We start from the raw sequence: 23,021 nt of genomic DNA, 5'->3' as shown, positions 1-23,021 counted from the left end.
TTGAAATATTGATACAGATTGACACAGGGGTAGTATTTGGGGACTGCAATCCATGCAATTGCAAGGAGTCCAGAACCAGTCATGAGCTCCGAGCGGATGAGTACAGCATATACCTGTATATGCCTTTATATCAGAAGATATTGCTTGTTTAAGACACACTTATAGAATCTATAGCTTAGTAGGAATCCAGTAGTCTGTTGTAGTGGTGGAGGGTAGCCTAGTGAGAATGCTCATCCTGCAGCAGTTTGAATGTTTCAAAGGGTCCATCAGTATCAGGGATTTCATTTCTGGTCAGTTTCAGATATTTCCTTCAAATGGCACCTAATAGCAGTCCCCTCATTCTGTCCCAAAATCTCAAACTATCACCCAGTATTATTCGGGTTTATCGTTAACTGACTTTTAAAAAAAAAAATTCTGCTCATCCTATACTCAGCTTGGTTGTCTTAGACACTGTTAGAGTTCATACCTCTCAGAAGTTACTTTGCAGTGACTATGGTTATATAGCCAAAAACAGCAGCTATTTTGTACACAAGATCAGACAAATAGCCATGAGTTAATTTGTTTGAGACAAATGTTGGCCAGAGAACATCCTGCTCTTCTTCCAAATATGGGAGTGTTAATATTCACATGAACTAACAGAATAGACAGATGGAGACAAGTTAATGTCTCAGCTAAAGGGTGGTGCCCTTGATAATGCAGAATTCCCTCAGTACCAATAATAACTTTTATTTATATAGCGCCTTTAACGTAGTAAAATGTCCCAAGGCGCTTCACAACAGTGTTACAGACAAACAGATAAATTTGACACTGAGCCACAGAAGAAATTAAGGCAGATGATCAAATGCTTGTTTAAAGAGGTAGGTTTTAACGAGCGTCTTAAAGGAGGAAAGAGAGGTAGAGAGGTGTAGAGGTTTAGGGAGGGAGTTCCAGAGCTTAGGGCCCAGGCAGCTGAAGGCACGTCCACCGATGGTTGAGCAGTTATAATGAGGGATGTTCAAGAGGCCAGAATTTGAGGAGCGCAGACAACTTGTGGGATTATGAGGCTGAAAAAAACTACAGAGATAGGGAGAGGCAAGTCCATGGAGTGATTTGTAAACAAGGATGAGAATTTTGAAATCGAGGCATTTTTTAATTGGGAGCCAATGTAGGTCAGAAAGCACAGGGGTGATGGGTGATCTTGACTTAGTGCGGGTTAATACACGGGCTGCTGAGTTTTGGATGACTTCAAGTTTACGTAGTGTGAAATGTGGAAGACTGGCCAGTAGTGAGTTGGAGTAGTCAAGTCTAGAGGTAACAAAGACATGAATGAGGGTTTCAACAATAGAAGGGCTGAGGCAGGGGCGGAGGCGGGCAATGTTACAAAGGTGTGAAAAGGCAGTTTTAGCTATGCCGCGGATATGTGGCTGGAAACTCATTCCGGGGTCAAATATGACACCTACGGCTTGTTCACCCTCAGATAGATGCTAGGGAGCGGGATGGAGTCAGTGGTTAGGGAATGCAGATTGTGGCAGGGACGAAAGATAATGGCTTCGGTCTTCCCAATATTTAATTGGAGAACATTTCTGTTCATCCAGTACTGGATGGCGGACAAGCAATCTGACAATTTAGATACCAAGCAGGGGTCGAGAGAAGTGGTGGAGAGGTAGAGCTAGATGTCGTCAGCGTACATGTGGAAACTGACTCCATGTTTTTGGATAATATCGTCAAGAGGCAGCATATAGATGGGAAATAAGAGGGGACCGAGAACAGATCCTTGGGGGACAACAGCGGTAACAATGTGGGAGTTGGAAGAGAAGCCATTGCTGGAGATTTTCTGGCTACGATTAGATAGAATAGAATGGAACCAGGCGAGTGCAGTCTCACCTAGCTGGACATTGGTCGAGAAGTGCTGGAGGAGGATGGAGTGGTCAACTGTGTCAAAGGATGCAGGCAGGTCCAGAAGGATGAGGAGGGATAGTTTACCTTTGTCACAGTCACAAAGGATGTAATTTGTGACTTTGATGAGAGCAGTTTCGGTACTGTGGCAGGGGCGGAAACCAGATTGAAGGGATTCAAACATTGAATTCATGGAAAGATGATCACGGATTTGGGAGGCAACAACACATTCAAGTACTTTGAACAGGGAAAGGGAGATTGGAGATGGGGTGATAGCTAGCAAGCAAAGTGTTATGTATGTATGTTAATGTATGTACTGTATCACTAGACCACTGAATGTACCTTCACCCTGTATACACCACACCTGTACCACCAGAGGGTACTACTGCTGGGGAGACCTAAGGGTCACCTGTACATTGCAGGTAACCAAGTATAAAAGGGAGCTCGCCTCTTGGTGTCCTCACTCTAGGAGCTGCAATAAAGGACTAAGGTCACTACAGTTCAAGTACTATACCCTTACCTCATGGAGTTGTTATTAGAGTGCTTGCATATACTACACAAAGTGGGGTCATGGGTTGTTTCTTTGAGTACAGGTATGATGACAGCAGATTTGAAGTAGAGGGGAACAGTACCCGAGGACAGAGAACCATTAACAATGTCAGCTAACATGGGAGCCAGAAAAGGAAGTTGGGTGGTCAGCAGTTTAGTGGGAATAGCGTCAAGAGAACAGGAAGTGGGTCTCATGGATAAGATGAGTTTGGAGAGATTAAGAGGGGAGATCAAAGAGAAACTAGCAAAAGATATGAGTTTAGGGCTAGGGCAGGTGGGAGCATCAGCTGACGTTTGGCCCTGTGGGCTAGGTGAAGGAAGGGAACTTGCAGAGGCAGCTGATTGGATGGTTTCAATAGAAACATAGAAAATAGGTGCAGGAGTAGGCCATTCGGCCCTTTGAGCCTGCACCGCCATTCAATAAGATCATGGCTGATCATTCCCTCAGTACCCCTTTCCTGCTTTCTCGCCATACCCCTTGATCCCTTTAGCCGTAAGGGCCATATCTAACTCCCTCTTGAATATATCCAATGAATTGGCATCAACAACTCTCTGCGGCAGGGAATTCCACAGGTTAACAACTCTGAGTGAAGAAGTTTCTCCTCATCTCAGTCCTAAATGGCCTACCCCTTATCCTAAGACTATGTCCCCTGGTTCTGGAACGTTCTTCCCGCATCTAACCTGTCCAGTCCCGTCATAATCTTATACGTTTCTATAAGATCCCCCCTCATCCTTCTAAACCCCAGTGAATAAAGGCCCAGTTGATCCAGTCTCTCCTCATATGACAGTCCAGCCATCCCTGGAATCAGTCCGGTGAACTCGCTGCATTCCCTCAATAGCAAGAACGTCCTTCCTCAGATTAGGAGACCAAAACTGAACACAATATTCCAGGTGAGGCCTCACTAAGGCCCTGTACAACTGCAGTAAGACCTCCCTGCTCCTATACTCAAATCCCCTAGCTATGAAGGTCAACATACCATCTTTGATACAAAGAAGTACATGAGCTCCTCACACTTGTTGTTGGAGGTGAGTGTGGTGGAGACAAGGGAGAGGGGTTTAAGGAGACGGTTAGCAGTAGAGAATAGTAGCCTGGGTTATTTTTCCAATCCAGAATGATCCTGGAATAGTGAGCAGTTTTTGTAGACAAGAGTAAGAACTGATAGTGTTTTATGTGTTCAAGTCAGATCTGGCGGTGAATGGCCTAACCAGTTGTCCGCCACATCCGTTCAAGTCTATGCCCTTTTGACTTGAGGGAGTGAAGATGAGGGCTGTACCAGGGGGAATGGTAAAGGTGGGAGAGAGTAATCATTTTAATAGGTACTAGGGTATCAAAGGTGGTTGTGAGGGTGTGATTGAGCAGATTGGTGGCTGAAGAAATTTCATTGTTAAAAGAGGGCCAAAGGTTTTTTTGAGTTGGTAACTGCAGTTGTCATAGAATTTGGAGAGTTTTTTTTTCCAGGGGCGGATGCAGAAGGAAGTAGGTTTGGATTGGGGAAGGGGAATATGGGTCAAGAGCGATGCAAGGAAATGGTCAGAGATGGCTTTATCTTTCATTGATATGGTTGGAATAGCAAGGCCACGAGAGATTGCAAGATCAAGTGGGTGGCCGTGAATATGTGTTGAGGAATTTACATGGCGGGAGAGGTTAAGGGAGGACAGGAGGGTAGTGAATTCAGAGGAGAGAGAGAACAAGATGAGTTGAGATGGGAGGTTGAAATCACCGAGGATGAGAAGTCGCTCGGTGTAAAGGTTGAGGGAAGAAAGCAGTGAGGATATATCCATGATAACGTTTTTATCATGTTTGGGTGGGCGGTAGAGAACGAGAATTTTGAAGGAGAGGTTAGAGGAGTGGAATAAGGCGAAATGTTCAAAAGATGAGAAAGTGCCGGAGGAGTAAGGGGACAGACCAAGGTATGATTTAGTGATGAGTGCTATACCCCTACCACGGTGGTCTGGGCAGGGCAAGTGGTAGAAGGTATAGCCGGGAGGGGAGGCTTCAATTAAAGGAAATGTGTCATTATCCTTCAGCCAAGTCTCCGTTAGTGCCATGATGTCAACGCATTCATCCATGATAAGGTCATGGATGACAAGGGTCTTGTTTGAAAGTGAACGGATATTTTGTAAGGAAATTTTGAGAATATACATGATGGCTGATCTACTACCAGAATACCCACGGTCATTGGTAGGAGGAATGAGTTGCATGGGGAGGAGATTTGCAAGGTTAGCCTTCCCAGGGTAAACTGGGCGGTAAGGTCCATGAGAGATTAGGATGGGACAGTTGGGGTTGCTGCTTGTGAGGAGACAGCGACGAGTGCCATGGTGGGCCCTTTGGAGAATGCCAAGAGAGGCACAGAGGGAAGCTGCAGGCTTGTCTCAAATGGAGTCAAGCCTGGGATGGCAGCAGGAGAGTAGGAAGGTTGAAGAGTGTCAGCCTAGATTTGTGCTTAAATTCTGGAATGCTACATTCCATTAACCAATATTTAGAGCACAGATTCTCTATTACGATCCTGGGTCTCGCTATCATTTACCTAGCTACTGGGAAGAAAAATGTGCATTTTAGACCATAGGGGTCATGAAGTCTGCTTATGGAAGTAGACAGTGACACTGAACCTGAGAAAATATCTTGCATAGAAAATGTTAAGTGCTGCCAGAGAGGGGTCATGCCACAAGCACTACACCATAGAATTGTCCAATACCTCTAAATTGTACATAAACAACAAAAATAGAAACATATTCCAGATTGCTTAAGCCTGTAAATCGGAGTTACCTAAACATAATTCGTGTTATTCATTCACAGGATGTGGGTATCGCTGGCAAGGCCAGCATTTATTGCCCATCCCTAATTGCCCTTGAGAAGGTGGTGGTGAGCTGCCTTCTTGAACTGCTGCAGGCCGTGTGATGAAGGTACTCCCACAGTGCTGTTAGGTAGGGAGTTCCAGGATTTTGACCCAGCAACAATGAAGGAGCGGCAATATATTTCCAAGTGAGGATAGTGTGTGACTTGGAGGGAAACTTGAAAGCGGTGGTGTTCCCATGCGCCTGTTGCCCTTGTCCTCGGCAGTAGAGGTTGCGATTTTGGGATGTGCTGTCAAGTAGTTGCAGTGCAACTTAAGATACTTCATCTAAGTATATTCAAAAACTAAACAATATTAATAAACTCACTAGATTTCCACTTGGACTGCTGGTTCACTGTTCACTAATAAATTTATTAAGTGGACCACCAGTCAAACTAATTGAGCATTCCTGATCCAAGTTGGTTATTGTAACAGGACTATAATAGATGGCGTGCTTTCGGCCCGGGACTGGTGTGGAGTCCTTTCGGCCGGCGCGGGGTCCCTTCGGTTCGGGACAGAAGCGGCCGGCTCGGGGTTCCTTCGACAACTGCAAGGTAACGTTTATTTGTTATCCCGCTGGGCTGCTCAGGGCCCGCTTTATGTTGTCCCTTGGGCCCGGGACAGAAGCGGCCGGCGTGGGGTCCCTTCGGCCCGGGACAGAAGTGGCCAGCGCGGGGTCCGTTCGGCCCGGGACAGAAGCGGCCGGCGTGGGGTCCCTTCGGCCCGGGACAGAAGTGGCCAGCGCGGGGTCCGTTCGGCCCGGGACAGAAGCGGCCGGCGTGGGGTCCCTTCGGCCCGGGACAGAAGTGGCCAGCGCGGGGTCCGTTCGGCCCGGGACAGAAGCGGCCGGCGCGGGGTCCCTTCGGCTCGGGACAGTACTGCCCCTCTGACAGTGCAGCACTCCCTCAGCGAATTAGAATTAGTAATGGACCCTGTGGTCGCATACCAGGTGTTCATCGTGCTGACAGATTCGGGGGGACATGGAGCCGGCCGAAGGGACTCCGGGCCGGTGCTGAACCGGCCGAAGGCGTTCAACCCAACGTCTTAAACTCCGAACCAACTTTTAATTAATTTTTAAACTTTTAATCAACTTTTTAAACAATTTGGGAGAGCTTTTAAAACTTACATTTTAGACTTTTAATCGAAATACTTTTAAACATCTATTATTGATCTACATTTTTTTAGGACTTTTTAACAATTCTTAGAAACTTTTTAAATAAATTGGGAATCTTTATCAACTTTTAACTTTTAAAATAACTCTGGAAGTCACCTTCCTACTGCCCGCCCCCCAACCTAGCCTCGGGTCATCTACCATCAATGGCGCTACTCGGCGCCGAGCTTGCTGCCAACACTTTGCCGTAGGCAATTAGACTTATAGAGCTGTGCCTGGTCTCCAGTAGTCTTGGACCTCCCTTGCCACTGGACCAAGACCTTGCTCAGCTAAGCCCATGTGGTTGCCGGTGTGCAGCGGCCACTCCATGTTAAAAGCGCTCGCGCACAGGCATCTTCCACTTCGTCAGTATGAAGTTCGGGACCTGGAACGTCAGGACCCTCATGGACAATCCCAACAGCAACAGGCCGGAACGCCGGACCGCCATAGTTGCCCGGGAACTCAGACGCTTTGACATTGATATGGTCGCCCTAAGCGAGATCCGGCGGGCAGGGAAAGGCCAGTTGAAGGAACATGGTAGCGGTTACACCTTCTTCTGGAAAGGGAAACCAGAGGCATAACGCCGCCTTCATGGAGTCGGCTTTGCCGTCAAGAATGAGCTGGTTGACCACCTCAAAGACTCCCCCTGTGGGGATAACAAGCGCCTCATGACTCTTCGTATTACCCTATCCCGGAACCAATGCGCCACAATCATCAGTGCGTATGCCCCCACACTTGATGCAACGGATGAGGCTAAAGAGGGATTTTATTCCAAACTCAAGACATCCTTGTCCCGCATCCCCAGTGGCGACAAATTGATCCTCCTGGGTGATTTTAATTCCAGGGTCGGCAAAGACACAGCCCTCTGGGGAGGCGTGATTGGCAGAGAGGAGGTAGGGAAAACCAACTCCAGCAGTACCCTACTCCTGACAAAATGTCTAGAACATGAACTCCTCATCACCAACACCCGCTTCCGCCAGAGGGTCAAATACAAGGCACCGTGGCAACCCTCGCTCCAAACACTGTCACCTGCTTGACTATGTCATCGTCCGAGCCAGGGATCGCAAGGATGTGCGCATCACCTGTGCCATGACAGGAGCTGATGACTGCTGGACGGACCATCGCCTAATCCGATCCATCATCAACATTAACACTGCCCCAAAGCAGAGGGGACAGCAGAAGCAGTTCCGTAAAAAAGTTAATGCCGGGGCACTTAGAGACCTAGCTAAGAGAGCCCTATACAGCCAGTGCCTCACAGCCAATCTGGCATGCCTTGATGACCCTGAGATGCTGAATGCCTATAGTGCTTGGTCTTCCCTGCAGGCCTTTATAACCAGTGCCTGTGAAGAGAAACTTGGTCACTCAACCAGAAAACATCAGGACTAGTTTGATGAAAATGATCAGGTGATCGAAGAATTAATAGATCACAAGCGCAAAGCATTTCTGAGCCTCAAGCAACAACCCAACTCGGGAGCTGCAAAACAACATTACAGACCGCTCATGGCTCAGGTCCAACAAAAAAACGGGACCTAAAGAACAGGTGGTGGATGGAGAAAGCACAGGAGATACAACGACAGCCACGATATGCGAGGATTTTTCGCTGCAGTCAAGGCCACCTATGGTCCAAACTCCCAAGGCTCCACCCCACTTCTGGCAAAGAACGGGGAAACATTCATCAAGGACACCAAGGCTGTCAGGGCCCGATGGAAGGAGCACTTTGAAGATCACACCAATCGAGACTCTGCCTTTGACTAGAGTGTTCTCTACTCCATCCCGCAGCACGCGACCCGCCACCAACTCAGTGAAACTCCAACGTTGCATGAGGTAGGCAAAGCCATAAAACAGCTCAAGAATAACAAGGCTACGGGTGCGGATGGAATCCCTGCTGAGGTGCTAAAGTATGGCGGAGAGGCGCTGTTGGCGTGGATACATGATCTCATCTCTCTCATCTGGAGGGAGGAGAGCATGCCGGGAGATCTCAGAGATGCAGTAATCGTGACCATTTTTAAAAAAGGGGACAAGTCCGGCTGCGGCAACTACAGAGAAATCTCCCTGTTATTAGCCATTGGGAAAGTTGTCGCTAGAGTTCTCCTCAATCGTCTTCTCCCTGTGGCTGAGGAGCTCCTCCTGGAATCACAATGCAGATTTCGTCCCCTACAAGGCACAACAGACATGATCTTTGCACCGTGACAGTTGCAGGAAAAATGCAGGGAGCAGCGCCAGCTCTTATACATGGCCTTTCTTGATCTTACAAAGGCCTTTGACACTGTCAACTGTGAGGGTTTATGGAGCGTCCTCCTCTGTTTCGGATGCCCCCAAAAGTTTGCCAACATCCTTCGCCTGCTTCACGATGACATGCAGGCTGTGATCCTTACCAACGGATCCATTACAAACCCAATCCACGTCTGGACCGGGGTCAAACAGGGCTGCGTTATCGCTCCAACCCTCTTCTCAATCTTCCTCGCCGCCATGCTCCACCTCACAATCAACAAGCTCCCTGCTGGAGAGGAACTAAACTACAGAAGCTGTTTAACCTATGCCGCCTCTAGGCCAGGTCCAAGATCACCCCAACCTCTGTCATTGAGCTGCAGTATGCGGACGACGCCTGCGTCTGTGCACATTCAGAGGCTGAACTCCAGGATATAGTCAATGTATTCACTGAGGCGTATGAAAGCATAGGCCTTACGCTTAACATCCATAAGACAAAGATCCTCCACCAGCCTGTCAACGTCGCTCAGCACTGCCCTCCAATTATCAAGATCCACGGCGCGGCCCTGGACAACGTGGACCATTTCCCATATCTTGGGAGCCTCTTATCAACAAAGGCAGACACTGATGTGGAGATTCAATATCACCTCCAATGTGCCAATGCAGCCTTCGGCTGTCTGAGGAAAAGAGTGTTTGAAGACCAGGCCCTCAAAACTACCACCAAGCTCATGGTCTACAGGGCTGTAGTAATACCTGCTCTCCTGTATGGATCTGAGGCATGGACGATGTATAGAAGGTACCTCAAGTCGCTGGAGATATATCACCAACGATGTCTCCGCAAGATCCTGCAAATCCCCTGGGAGGACAGGCGCACCAACATCAGTGTCCTCGACCAGGCTAACATCCCCAGTATTGAAGCACTGACCACACTCGATCAGCTTCGCTGGGCAGCCCACATAGTTCACATGCCAGATACGGGACTCCCTCAGCAAATGCTTTATGCGGAGCTCCTTCATGGTAAACAAGCCAAAGGAGGGCAGTGGAACCGTTATAAGGACACCCTCAAAGCCTCCCTGGTAAAGTGCGACATCATCACTGACACTTGGGAGACCCTGGCCGAAGACCGCCCGGGGTGGAGAAAGTACATCCGGGAGGGCGTCAAGCTCTTCGAGTCCCAACGCAAAAAGCGTGAAAAGATCAAGCGCAAGCAGCGGAAGGAGCGCGTGGCAAACCAGCGCCACCGACCCCTTCCCTCGACGAATGTCTGTCCCACCTGTAACAGGGTCTGTGGCTCTCGTATCGAACTGTTCAGCCATCAAAGAACTCATTTTGGGAGTGGAAGCAAGTCTTCCTCGATTCCGAGAGACTGCCTATGATGATGATGATCATAGATGGTCAAATTCATAAACTATACAGACACTTCTTGAAACATACATCTTTTACACATGCCGTACGGTAACTGCAAAAAACCCATGAGATTGTCTCTGAAATAATCGTGAAAACAAACCTAAAGTTACAACCGAAGTTCAATCAAATGCTGAACTGAATGAATTACTGCAGTACCAACTGAACTTCCCCAAAATTGACATCATTTGGCGACTAACCTGGCATTGCATTTGTGTGTACCGTACCGTATGTACCGTACATTTAATTGTACAGTATACGTGCATATGCTAAATAAGACATACTAAAAATCCCAATGAGAATTTTTTGAATGTTAGAAGGTAGGCTCTACATCACCAGATTGCCCCGTTGCAGGAATTTCGTGTCATTTGTAACTTTCTGACACTGCAATGAAAGTCTGGCGACGTTGCAAATATTTATGTTTTCCTGCAGCACTCTAGTGTCGCGAGAAGACAGAGGCGATCTGTCTGCCCCCGCCCACTGTTGGGCGGAGAGAACCGGGTGTGAGGACAGGTATTATGATGGGACCCTGTTGAGTCAGTCTTTCGGGCTTTCCACTGGAGTTTGCAACGTGGGACCAGAGCGCGCGGCGCAGGTTGACACTTGTTAACTTTTACATGTATTATCCTGGCCAGAAATACAAAACTTTCTGCAAATAAGAGTTGTTGGGGATGTATTCAGGTTTGAATTAAAACCTTATTTCAAAAATTCTTGGGTATTAAAAATTAAGTTGGACTTGATTCTCGGTACTTTTAGACACGCCCCTCGCTCCGACGGCCAGGCACGTGTTGGCCTATGTGCATGTTCACATTTGTACAAAATCATTATATATGTTGATTCTATAGTGCTTGTGAGAGGAGGTTCTTGGCACGATTGTGTTTATTCTGGGAGCAACGCGAGTCAGTGTTTTTGATTTTTGAGGATCAATAGATATGTAAAGGAGGCCTTGCTTCCTTGTTGGGGGTTGTTGGCCTCTGTTATCAGTAGGTTAGTTGCTGTATTGCTGGGGGGGGGAGGGGAGAGAGATGGAGCCTGTATCAAATACATCTCCAAGAATATGCTCCAGATGACATTGTATTATTTCTTTAGTTCTAGAGAGTTTGAACATTGCTCACTGTCCCATGTGTTTCAATGGTAGATAACTTTCATTTACAATAATCTCAGTGCTAGTCTATAACCAGCTACTAGGAGTTATACACAATTTCCAGATCAACTCTTCCTTCAGTTTCTCCACCTCATGAGAAAGCATCTCGATGGGCCAAGCTTGGTTAAGAACTTGCCACATCTAGAATTAGAAGCACAAAGCTTCTTGTTAGAATGTCTGCAGTGTAGCACAGGGTGAAAACACCGGACGATTGGTTGTGCTCGCCTGTTGTATGTGGTCTTTACTCTCCAGTAGTTAGTCTTAGCAAGCTTTTGGTTGGACCCTGCAGGACTGCAGGATTGGACATGAACCATGTCTCCTTGACTGTTGCCTTGAACGGCTCACTGAGATTAAGATCCAAATGTATGTTGAGAAATGGAATGTGAATTTGTGCTTCTAATTCTAGATGTGGCAAGTTCTTAACCAAATGCTTTCTCATGAGGTGGAGAAACTGGAGGAAGATTTGATCTGGAAATTGTGTACAACTCCTAGTAGCTGGTTATAAACCAGCACTGAGATTATTGTGAATGAAAGTTATCTACCCATCCTGTTTATTATGTCTGGATCTAAATCAAATGGAATGAAAGTTCTGTATACATAGATGGAAAACAACTATACTTATTTTTTGAATTATTTTTAAAAATCATTTGCTTTGCACTTACACTTTGCCTCTGAGTTTCATATCCCTGGCTCTCTTTCAAAAACTATGGTTAATATATAGCTTGACACTGGTCTGGTTATTGGGGTCATAATGTGACTTCTTAGTGAAATTAAGACAAGTAGGATAGGCTGAAAATTGTAGTTTTAAAAAAAAGTATTGATAAAGATACTTTTCTAATGGTAGATGTATAGTTTAGCTACAAAACAGATTCCAGCCAGGCTGTAATCCGTTGGCTTAAATTCAGACTTTCTTAGCTACAAAAGAGCTTTATATTTATACTTGTACATGTGCATAAACCTCTTTTAGTCATCAAACAAATATTTTGAAACTGCTGGTGAGAATTTCCACCCCCTGAATATGTACAAAAGCCCTGGACATGTTTAAACCTGGTTTGACACTGCGCTGTAGTTACATGGTTATATGGCAACTTCAGCATTGCAGTGAATCAGTATTTGCTTCATAGCAATGCTAATGCTATACAGGTTGAGCGTCCAAAATCTGGAACATTCCGGACTCCGGACCGATTGGTGGCAGGGTCATCTGGAATCTGTAAAATGTTCCGGACTCCGGACCCGTCGAACCTGCCGACCTTGAGGTCCCGCCGCTGTCCGACCTCGGGTCTCGCCTCACCGCACCTCGCCTCGCCGCTACCCGACCTCGGGCCTTGTCTTGCCGCCACTGCCCTTACCTCAAGGCCTCCTCGCCGGCCGACCCGAACACCACCTCCGCGATGGGCCCGCCCAAACACTTCCACGGCAGTGAAGCCCCGCCTGATGACCCGGGTATCGCCCGGCGAGCACCGCCCCCCCCCCCCTTCTGACGTTCCAAAATCCGGCAAACCGCAAACGGCCTCAGTCCCGAAGGTTCCGGATTCGGGGCGCTGCACCTGTAGTATAAAATTCAACCTGAGATATCCAGTATGACAAACTATGGAGTGGTTTTTCTCCATCAGAAATATGTTTTAATGCTCCTTTTTTTTGAATGGTATGTTGCGGTTCTTGATCTAAAGTTGATGTAGTAAGGCAGTGCTGCGTAGATGGGTGTTTAGAGTGCCCTGGCCTGCTCTTGTGCACCTCCTGATACTGAACCTATATATTGGCACTAACTTAGCTCTTCAACTGTCGGGTTGACTGGGATAAGTTTATTTCATGCAGAAAGCATGCAGGAATAAATATCTTTAGATATACATGTAATTAAAAATATTTTTTAAAACTTTTTTTTCTAGCAAATTGTCAAGATGGATGACGGAAAGGAAGTGAATGCTTCTGAAGGAAAAGGTGCATAACTTATGGTTACTATTACATTTATTCTGTGATGTTTCCAATGTAGTAATAGCAAATCCTACATAATTATTGCAGTGTTTGGCAGAGGTGGATTCTCATGGAGGTGGCCTATGTCCTTCATCTCCTCACTTGGGACTGGTGAATGACTGGGAGCAGGTCAGTTGCCAACTTTGTTGACCACTGACTGCATATCTTGGAGAAACTAAGGAGTGCAGTGCAATGGGACAGATGAATTTCACATCCTCGTAAAAAGTTGTAAAACCATTCATGTTAACTAAATGATATACTGTCATAAAGGGTATTAGGAATATTTCGTGACAAGTGTATAATACTATACTTTTAAAGGGGGCATTTACTTGGATATGGATACTGGAATAGCACTACTTCTACACAGTGTCATCTTGCATTTTGTCACTGGAAAAGCATCCAGCTGGTAGAATTGGGAATTACAGCTGCACCAGGGCAAGTGCATTGTGTCTTTTTTACCACTTGAATTGTTTGTCTTGGATAATACAGACACTTGAGGCTCAAGTTTTGGACCCCCGCTAGAACGGCGCATATCAGAGAGGCCCGCCTAATTTGTAGAACTGAAAAAGTGCCAAATACTTACCTCGCGATTCTCAGATATCTGTAAGGCTGTGTCCAGCTCGACGCGGCGCAGCAGGAGCTGCTGGAGGCGGAGCTACAGCCCTGCGCCAAAAACAGTGCCGGCAGTTGCGCATGTGCGCAGTAGCTCCTGGCCCTCCCAATGCGCCCTGTCTCCGGGCGACGACCCTGTCCCTGGCCGAAGGGACGTCACCCCTATCCCAGGCCGAGTGGCCTGACAGTACTTACCTCTTCCGCAGCGGCCCGCCCGGCATCTCCTGGGGGCGGACACCGTCCGAAGTCGTGGTCGGCGGCGGGGCCTGCCCAACCGGCATCTCCTGGGGGGGGGAGGGGGGGCCCGTCCCAGCATGCTGTTGGAGGGCTCCCGGGTGCTGCAGTAGGTGAGTAGAAACTTAATTTTTTATTTATTGATTTAAAAAATATTTTTTTTTGGATTGGTTTACTTTTATTATTGATGATGACTATTTGTAAAAGTGAAGTGTTTAATGCTTGTAAACTCCCCACCCCCCCCCCCCCATCTCTCGTTCCCTACACCTAATTTATAAAGTGTAGGCAAGGTTTCTCTGAGCGTACAAAAATCTACATTTACTCCATTCTAAGTTCAGTTTAGAGTAAGTTTTCACTGCCTAAACTTGCAAAACAGGTGTACGTGGCTGCTAATGCCCCCTTTTGGGAAAAAAAAAACTCTTCTAAAACAAAACTATTCTAACTCACTAGAATTGGAGCAAACTAAATGCCGAGAATTGCAATTTCTAAGATACTCCATTCTAAACTAGTTGCTCCAAAAAAATAGGAGCAACTCGAGCCGAAACTTGAGCCTTTAATATGTACGGCCTCAACTTCCCCTTTACTGAGATGTACATTCATTTTGCTTATCCCCATCGTATTATCAATTTAAGTAAAATGGGAAAATTAAAAATGGTTGCTTTTATCTATTGATTTCAAACTGCTGAATACTTGTCTATAATTGGATGCTATTTTCCTATTTACGGCAAAGAATTTGGCATTGCAATGCTGTTTGGAGCTATTGACTGTATGATGGTGACATGTAAAATGATTGTACATAGTCATTGGCAGGGTACCTAATATAGGATGACTGGACTCACTGTGTGTACTTTTGCTTTATCTAAGCTATTAATGGCTGCACAGCATCATACAGTCGTGCTTCAGAGCAGGAAGCAGGATCAACAGCACATGAACAGCTATTTGTTTCATTAGCTGTACTGATGACCAATGAAAATGGCACTCTGAACCTGCATCATTTTGGTTCAATAGTTGGTGGTTATCACCTGAAACAACCCATCTCTCTCTTTCTCATGTTAACTGCATTTTCTGTTTTAGTCTCCTGTGTTTTGTGCAAATTTCAGACTTCATTTTCTGTGATGGGTAGCATTATTAGAACGAAAGGGTACTTGGTCCTTCCTCTAAGAGGAAAAAAATACTGATTTTATACAAAAACATTTGTGTACAGAATGTCAATTTTCAGGTTGGGACACATGAAGATGTTTTGGAAATTCAGATACTTGGTGTGCCCATTGAACCTTCCATATTCACCTTGTATGCAAGAGGATTTCAAAGATTGGGAAGCACATAAAATTTCCACTTCAACTGTGAAAAACTTAACAGTGCAATTGTAGATTTTGTTTTTCCAAATTTGGATTTCTAGATAAAATATTTTGACTTTTGTAACATTCAAGTGGTTACTGCTAGGAAAGGAAACATTTTCTACCTGTACCAGTATTGAGGACTACATAAGAACATAAGAAATAGGAGCAGGAGTAGGTTATACGGCCCCTCGAGCCTGCTCTGCCATTTAACACGATCATGGCTGATCCGATCATGGACTCAGGTTCACTTCCCTGCCCGCTCCCCATAACCCCTTATTCCCTTATCAGTTAAGAAACTGTCTATTTCTGTCTTAAATTTATTCAATGTCCCAGCTTCCACAGCTCTGAAGCAGTGAATTCCACAGATTTACAACCCCCTGAGAAGAAATTCCTCCTCATCTCAGTTTTAAATGGGCGGCCCCTTATTCTAAAATTATGCCCCCTCGTTCTAGTCTCTCCCATCAGTGGAAACATCCTCTCTGCATCCACCTTGTCGAGCCCCCTCATAATCTTGTACGTTTCGATAAGATCACCTCTCATTCTTCTAAATTCCAATGAGTAGAGGCCCAACCTACTCAACCTTTCCTCATAGGTCAACCACCTCATCTCCGTAATCAACCTTGTGAACCTTCTCTGAACTGCCTCCAAAGCAAGTATATCCTTTCTTAAATATGGAAACCAAAATTGTTAGGTCAAATATGGTCAGAATTAGAGAACTTTTTGCTCAACTGTAGACTTTACATCGACATCAAAAGAACACACGCTAAAGAAACATTGGAAATTTTTCCCATTCCCTTATCAGCCATCATTGTAGCCTCTGAGTGAGATTGTCAATGAAGCCACTATTTTGTTGTGAGTCTACAATCATTAGGAACCAGATGGAGACTGGAATAAGATTGGAACATGGAGCTCTTCCAGTCAGCAGATAGAAGAAACTTTCAATTTGTTATAAAAACTGCAACTATTGAAACAAAATTCTGGAAATTAGTTCTTGATCAATCAACAACTAATAGACAAAAGGCACTTTGAAATTTTCAGTGTAACGTTTTGTAGGAACTGAAAATTAAAAGATAAGCAAGCCCCTTAACAAGAAAGGGAAGGAACAGTAGATACCTTAATTACGGAGAGGAAGTTAATGGGTTAAATAACTCCATACTACTTAATAAGAAAGTGTTAGATGATGATTTCACTCAGGCAGTTGAAGATGTAGTCAAAGAACAAGAGAATGTGAAATCCACCAGGACAGTGAAAAGACAAGCTGGGATGTACATGCAAGAAAATGGGTGAAAATGGAGATATAATAATACAGGTTGAACCTCCCTTATCCGGCACCCTCGGGACCTGGCCTGTCCCGAACAAGGGATTTTGCTGGATGAGGGGTGGTCACGTGTTTGGGTGGACTGCGCCTTTAAGTGCTATTGCTGGGGTAAGGATGTGTGTGCGCTGATTGGCTGGACCGATAGTCGATCTTTCAGCCAATCGGTGTACAGGGTGCCCCGTAGAGCCGGGGGCCCCGGAAGGCCCCGAAGCATCAGCGGGTCCAGAAGAGTTGCAGGCCCCGAAGAGTCAGCCCAACCCCCCGGAAGGAGCGCTGTGGGGAGGGAGGAGTGGACGGCCCGAGGACTGTGGCTGCAGGAGTTCCAGCAGGGCGACGAAGAGGAGGCAGCCGATTGAGGAGAAAGATTGTATTGGTGAGTAGGATTTTGACGCGTTTGGTCGCATTCTGCGCATGCAGTACTTGCTGGCCGGGAATGGTCCCGGACAAGGGGTGGTGCCGGATAAGGGAGACCCGGATAAGAGAGGTTCAATCTGTAATAAAATAACCCAGCGGTATGAAGTGAAGATGGAAAATGCTGAAAAAACAGTGCATCAGCTGATCCCAAAAAGTGAAAAAAACAGGACAACACCCTGAGCGCACAATTTTCCCCACCCTGCAAAAACTAGTCTGATGATCTACACCTGAAATATTAAACTACCTCCTCTCTCCCATCTCTCCAAATGATGACCATCATCAGTATTCACTTTCTGCAAAGAAAATAGTAGATATACTGTAACTAAGGTCTGAAATTATTAACGTTAATGATCAAAGGCTGTGGAGAAAGTTGAGGTACTGTTGCTGATGTTGCATTGAAGAAACTTTTATCCCATTAGGATATTTTGGATTTATAGCTAGGAACCAACACTGAAAGGACTGCGTAATGACCCATTGCGCCACCTGGGCTCTCAAATAACTCGAAATCTGTGAAAATTGAATTGATTCAAAATGATTTGGTCTCATACTATACATACAGGGTAAACACCAAAATTCCTTAATTGAATTAATTTATTTTAGAGTCCATGTTGATGTAGTATTTTTGTTATTTTACATTGCATAAATTCTGAATGTTGAAAAAATATGCTTTATGGTAATGATGTAAAATGTTTTTAATTTCTAGTATTAAAAGTTGAAGATATAATGGGAAGTCACATTGAAGACCCAATTACTTTCTGGGGTCAGGTAATGAGAGTTTAATTTTCTTTACGTACAGTAAAATGCAGTTTTCTATTGATTTGTGGAAGAAATTGTGCATGTATAGTATTGTGACTCTACTAAGAATCTGCTTTACTAAAAGATACGCTTCATATAATAAATCGTACAACATTACATCACTGAAACAGGCCATTTGTCCCTTCGAGTCGATGCCAATGTTTTTGTCGACGAGCTGCTTAGTCTAATCTCACTCTCCTGCTTGCTCCCCATTGTCTTTATTATGCCCGGTTTTGGAAAACAAATTATGAACTTTACTTCAACAGTTTGTGGCAGATAATTCCACATCATACCCATCCTCTGTGTTTTAAAAAAAAACATTCTGACATCCCCTTTAATTTAGTGACTATGTTAAATGTGTAGACTCTTGTTACCATTTGGCTGACGAGTAGAAGAAATGTATTACTATTTACCTTACCATAACTCTCTTCATAATCTTGAAGATCTAGATCTATCAGGTCACCTATTAACGGGCCCAAGTTTTGAGTCGCGCCTAGAACGGCGTAGTCCCGATCTGGACACCCATTTTTCGCGCCACAAAGTGCGCCTAAAAAAAACCTCCAGATTCTCCACCTCCCTGCAGGTCCTCTGGCCCTTGGCACAGCGCAGCAGGAGCTGTAGGGGGCGGAGCGAGGTCCCTGCGCCGAAAACAGTGCCGGGACCTCTGCACATGTGCGCTACAGTGGGCACGCAAGTGCAGTAGCTCCAGGCGCCCAAAACTGTGTGGGAGGGGCCCGAAGCACGCAGCCCCTAGCCCTGGCTGAATGGCCTCACTGGGGCTGCGTGAATAAGGCTCCTCCCACGGCCAGCTCCTGCTTCCTGCCGACCCGACTCGACTCCCACTTCCTGCCTCCGGAGCGGACCCGACACCGAACTGACTCCCCCGCCGACTGGACCCGACCCGACTCCCCCGCACGCCCCCGGACTGGATCCGACCTGACCTCCCTCCCCACGACCTGACCTCCCTCTCCCCGAACCTCCCTCCCTCCCTCCCTCCCACCACCCCCCCGACCCGACCCGACCCAACGCCACCAACCTGTAAATCTGGTGCTGGGGACGGGCCCTGCCCGAAGTCTCGGGCCCGGCCCGTTCAGCCTCCCTCCCCCTTCTTCCTCTCTTTCCCCCCCCCCCCCAAGTCGTCTCCTCCCCCCCCCCCCTTCTTCCTCTCTTCCTCCCCCCCCCCCAAAGTCTCCTCCCCCCCCCCCCCGTCTCCTCCCCCCCCCCCCCAAGTCTCCTCTCCTCCCCCCCCCCCAAGTCTCCTCCCCCCCCCCCAAGTCTCCTCCCCCCCCCCCCAAGTCTCCTCCCCCCCCCCCAAGTCTCCTCCCCCCCCAAGTCTCCTCCCCCCCCCCCAAGTCTCCTCCCCCCCCCAAGTCTCCTCCCCCCCCAAGTCTCCTCCCCCCCCAAGTCTCCTCCCCCCCCAAGTCTCCTCCCCCCCCAAGTCTCCTCCCCCCCCAAGTCTCCTCCCCCCCCCAAGTCTCCTCCCCCCCCCAAGTCTCCTCCCCCCCCCCAAGTCTCCTCCCCCCCCCAAGTCTCCTCCCCCCCCCAAGTCTCCTCCCCCCCCAAGTCTCCTCCCCCCCCAAGTCTCCTCCCCCCCCCAAGTCTCCTCCCCCCCCCAAGTCTCCTCCCCCCCCCAAGTCTCCTCCCCCCCCCAAGTCTCCTCCCCCCCCCAAGTCTCCTCCCCCCCCCAAGTCTCCTCCCCCCCCCAAGTCTCCTCCCCCCCCCAAGTCTCCTCCCCCCCCAAGTCTCCTCCCCCCCCCAAGTCTCCTCCCCCCCCCAAGTCTCCTCCCCCCCCCAAGTCTCCTCCCCCCCCCAAGTCTCCTCCCCCCCCAAGTCTCCTCCCCCCCCAAGTCTCCTCCCCCCCCAAGTCTCCCCCCCCCCCCAAGTCTCCTCCCCCCCCCCAAGTCTCCTCCCCCCCCAAGTCTCCTCCCCCCCCAAGTCTCCTCCCCCCCCAAGTCTCCTCCCCCCCCAAGTCTCCTCCCCCCCCAAGTCTCCTCCCCCCCCCCAAGTCTCCTCCCCCCCCCCCAAGTCTCCTCCCCCCCCCCCAAGTCTCCTCCCCCCCCCCCAAGTCTCCTCCCCCCCCCCAAGTCTCCTCCCCCCCCCAAGTCTCCTCCCCCCCCCCCCAAGTCTCCTCCCCCCCCCCAAGTCTCCTCCCCCCCCCCAAGTCTCCTCCCCCCCCCCAAGTCTCCTCCCCCCCCCCCCAAGTCTCCTCCCCCCCCCCAAGTCTCCTCCCCCCCCCCCAAGTCTCCTCCCCCCCCCCCAAGTCTCCTCCCCCCCCCCCAAGTCTCCTCCCCCCCCCCCAAGTCTCCTCCCCCCCCCCCCAAGTCTCCTCCCCCCCCCTCCTCCCCCCCCCCCAAGTCTCCTCCCCCCCCCCAAGTCTCCTCCCCCCCCCAAGTCTCCTCCCCCCCCCCCCAAGTCTCCTCCCCCCCCCCCCAAGTCTCCTCCCCCCCCCCCCAAGTCTCCTCCCCCCCCCCAAGTCTCCTCCCCCCAAGTCTCCTCCCCCCCAAGTCTCCTCCCCCCCCAAGTCTCCTCCCCCCCCAAGTCTCCTCCCCCCCCAAGTCTCCTCCCCCCCCAAGTCTCCTCCCCCCCCAAGTCTCCTCCCCCCCCAAGTCTCCTCCCCCCCCAAGTCTCCTCCCCCCCCAAGTCTCCTCCCCCCCCAAGTCTCCTCCCCCCCCAAGTCTCCTCCCCCCCCAAGTCTCCTCCCCCCCCAAGTCTCCTCCCCCCCCAAGTCTCCTCCCCCCCCAAGTCTCCTCCCCCCCCAAGTCTCCTCCCCCCCCAAGTCTCCTCCCCCCCCAAGTCTCCTCCCCCCCCAAGTCTCCTCCCCCCCCAAGTCTCCTCCCCCCCCAAGTCTCCTCCCCCCCCAAGTCTCCTCCCCCCCCAAGTCTCCTCCCCCCCCAAGTCTCCTCCCCCCCCAAGTCTCCTCCCCCCCCAAGTCTCCTCCCCCCCCAAGTCTCCTCCCCCCCCAAGTCTCCTCCCCCCCCAAGTCTCCTCCCCCCCCAAGTCTCCTCCCCCCCCAAGTCTCCTCCCCCCCAAGTCTCCTCCCCCCCCAAGTCTCCTCCCCCCCCAAGTCTCCTCCCCCCCCAAGTCTCCTCCCCCCCCAAGTCTCCTCCCCCCCCAAGTCTCCTCCCCCCCCAAGTCTCCTCCCCCCCCAAGTCTCCTCCCCCCCCAAGTCTCCTCCCCCCCCAAGTCTCCTCCCCCCCCAAGTCTCCTCCCCCCCCAAGTCTCCTCCCCCCCCAAGTCTCCTCCCCCCCCAAGTCTCCTCCCCCCCCAAGTCTCCTCCCCCCCCAAGTCTCCTCCCCCCCCAAGTCTCCTCCCCCCCCAAGTCTCCTCCCCCCCCAAGTCTCCTCCCCCCCCAAGTCTCCTCCCCCCCCAAGTCTCCTCCCCCCCCAAGTCTCCTCCCCCCCCAAGTCTCCTCCCCCCCCAAGTCTCCTCCCCCCCTCAATCTCCTCCTCCCCCCCTCAATCTCCTCCTCCCCCCCCTCAATCTCCTCCTCCCCCCCCCAATCTCCTCCTCTTCCCCCCCCCCCCCAATCTCCTCCTCTTCCCCCCCCCCCCCCATCTCCCTCTGCTCCCCCCTCCTCCTGCTGTCAGAAACATAGAGACACACTGAGGGGGGCATCCCAGCACGCTGTTGGAGGGCTCCCGTTGCTGCAGTCGGTAAGTAGAAAATGTTTTATTTATTGATTTAAAAAAAAAATTCTTCTTAATTTTTTTTGATTGATTTATTGGTTGATTTATTGATGTATTTATCATTTATTATTGATGATGGCTCTTTATTTGTAAAGCTGAAGTGTTTAATGTTTGTAAACTTCCCTTTTAACCCCTCCCCCACCATTCCCTACGTCTGATCTGTAACCTACGCCTGATTTTCTAAAGTGTAGACAAGGTTTTTTCTAGCGTACAAAAATCTTCACTTACTCCATTCTAAGTTAGTTTGGACTAAGTTTTCACTGACGAAACTTTGAAAACAGGCGTAAGTGGCCGGACACGCCCCCTTTTGAAAAAAAAATTCTGTTCCAAAGTGAAACTGTTCGAACTGACTAGAACTGGAGCAAACTAAATGACGAGAATTCCGATTTCTAAGATACTCCGTTCTACACCAGTTGCTCCTAAAAATCAGGAGCAAATCATGTGGAAACTTGGGGCCAACATTCCCAATTCTAGTGAAAAAATCTTAACTTGTCAAGGCTCACTTCATAACTGTAACCATTCATTCCTTACAATATCCAAGTGAATCTATGCTGTACTGTTTCCATTGGTTAAATATCCTTACTATAATGTACTGCTCCGAACTGCTCATAATAATCCAGTTGCAGTCTAACTAAGGTCTTGTACAAGTTCAACGTTATCTCCTTGCTTTTGTACTTTACAAAATCGAGGATTCTACTTTGGTCATATCTACTCATGCTGCCACATTTACTTACCTATGTATCTGCACGCCAAGGTTCCTTCGCTAAATTTAAAAATCTTACCATCTGTTGGCAGGTTTCCCATGGTTACGGTCGCAACGAATGGTTGTTAGTCCTGCAATAATAACTTCCGTCTGATTCCAGGATCGAGTGGTTTAAAAATGCAAGCTTTAACATACATTGACTAATAACAGTATTGCTTGTACAAGTGTTCTACAGTATTACATTAAATGACAAGCAAGTAATACAAGCTGTTTTCTCCACGAAGCTCAAGATGATCAGACATGACCTTCGTGGGCTACCGTTGGGCAAATGAACTTCCGACTGGTCTGAGAGCTCTTTTTGGAGTGAAGTGGCTCTAACTTTATAATATTGGGCTGCACTTACGCATCTTTGTTCTTATCTCTCAGCCATTAATCCCGCCCCATTATGACTTATCTCATAGAAACATAGAAAATAGGTGCAGGAGTAGGCCATTCGGCCCTTCGAGCTTGCTCCGCCATTCAATGAGTTCATGGCTGAACATGCAACTTCAGTACCCCATTCCTGCTTTCTCGCCATACCCCTTGATCCCCCTAGCAGTAAGGACCTCATCTAACTCCTTTTTGAATATATTTAGTGAATTGGCCTCAACAACTTCCTGTGGTAGAGAATTCCACAGGTTCACCACTCTCTGGGTGAAGAAGTTTCTCCTCATCTCGGTCCTAAATGGCTTACCCCTTATCCTTAGACTGTGACCCCTGGTTCTGGACTTCCCCAACATTGGGA

At 48.5% G+C, this 23,021-nt stretch overlaps 1 protein-coding gene across 8 annotated transcripts in view; it reads left to right on the top strand.

The window, feature by feature from the left end:
* Positions 1-10,507: 10,507 nt before the first annotated feature.
* The window catches only part of stk31 (serine/threonine kinase 31), a 187,929-nt gene continuing 175,415 nt past the window's right edge, over positions 10,508-23,021 (top strand). For 6 of the 8 annotated variants that reach the window (XM_070880941.1, XM_070880940.1, XM_070880936.1 and 3 more), the window contains exons 1-3: positions 12,664-12,809; positions 13,051-13,102; positions 17,757-17,818. In XM_070880941.1, coding sequence (XP_070737042.1) covers positions 12,807-12,809; positions 13,051-13,102; positions 17,757-17,818 — 117 coding nt within the window. In that variant the 5' untranslated portion in view covers positions 12,664-12,806. Of the gene's footprint in view, positions 10,616-12,663; positions 12,810-13,050; positions 13,103-17,756; positions 17,819-23,021 lie in introns of those variants that run through there. The other 2 variants (XM_070880935.1, XM_070880934.1) reach the window with 2 other exon arrangements.

This window comes from Pristiophorus japonicus, chromosome 5, assembly GCF_044704955.1.
Source record: "Pristiophorus japonicus isolate sPriJap1 chromosome 5, sPriJap1.hap1, whole genome shotgun sequence".
Taxonomy (NCBI): Eukaryota; Metazoa; Chordata; class Chondrichthyes; family Pristiophoridae; genus Pristiophorus; species Pristiophorus japonicus.
The sequence above is the reverse complement of the archived record's forward strand: the minus strand, read 5'-3'. Positions and strand labels throughout refer to the sequence as shown.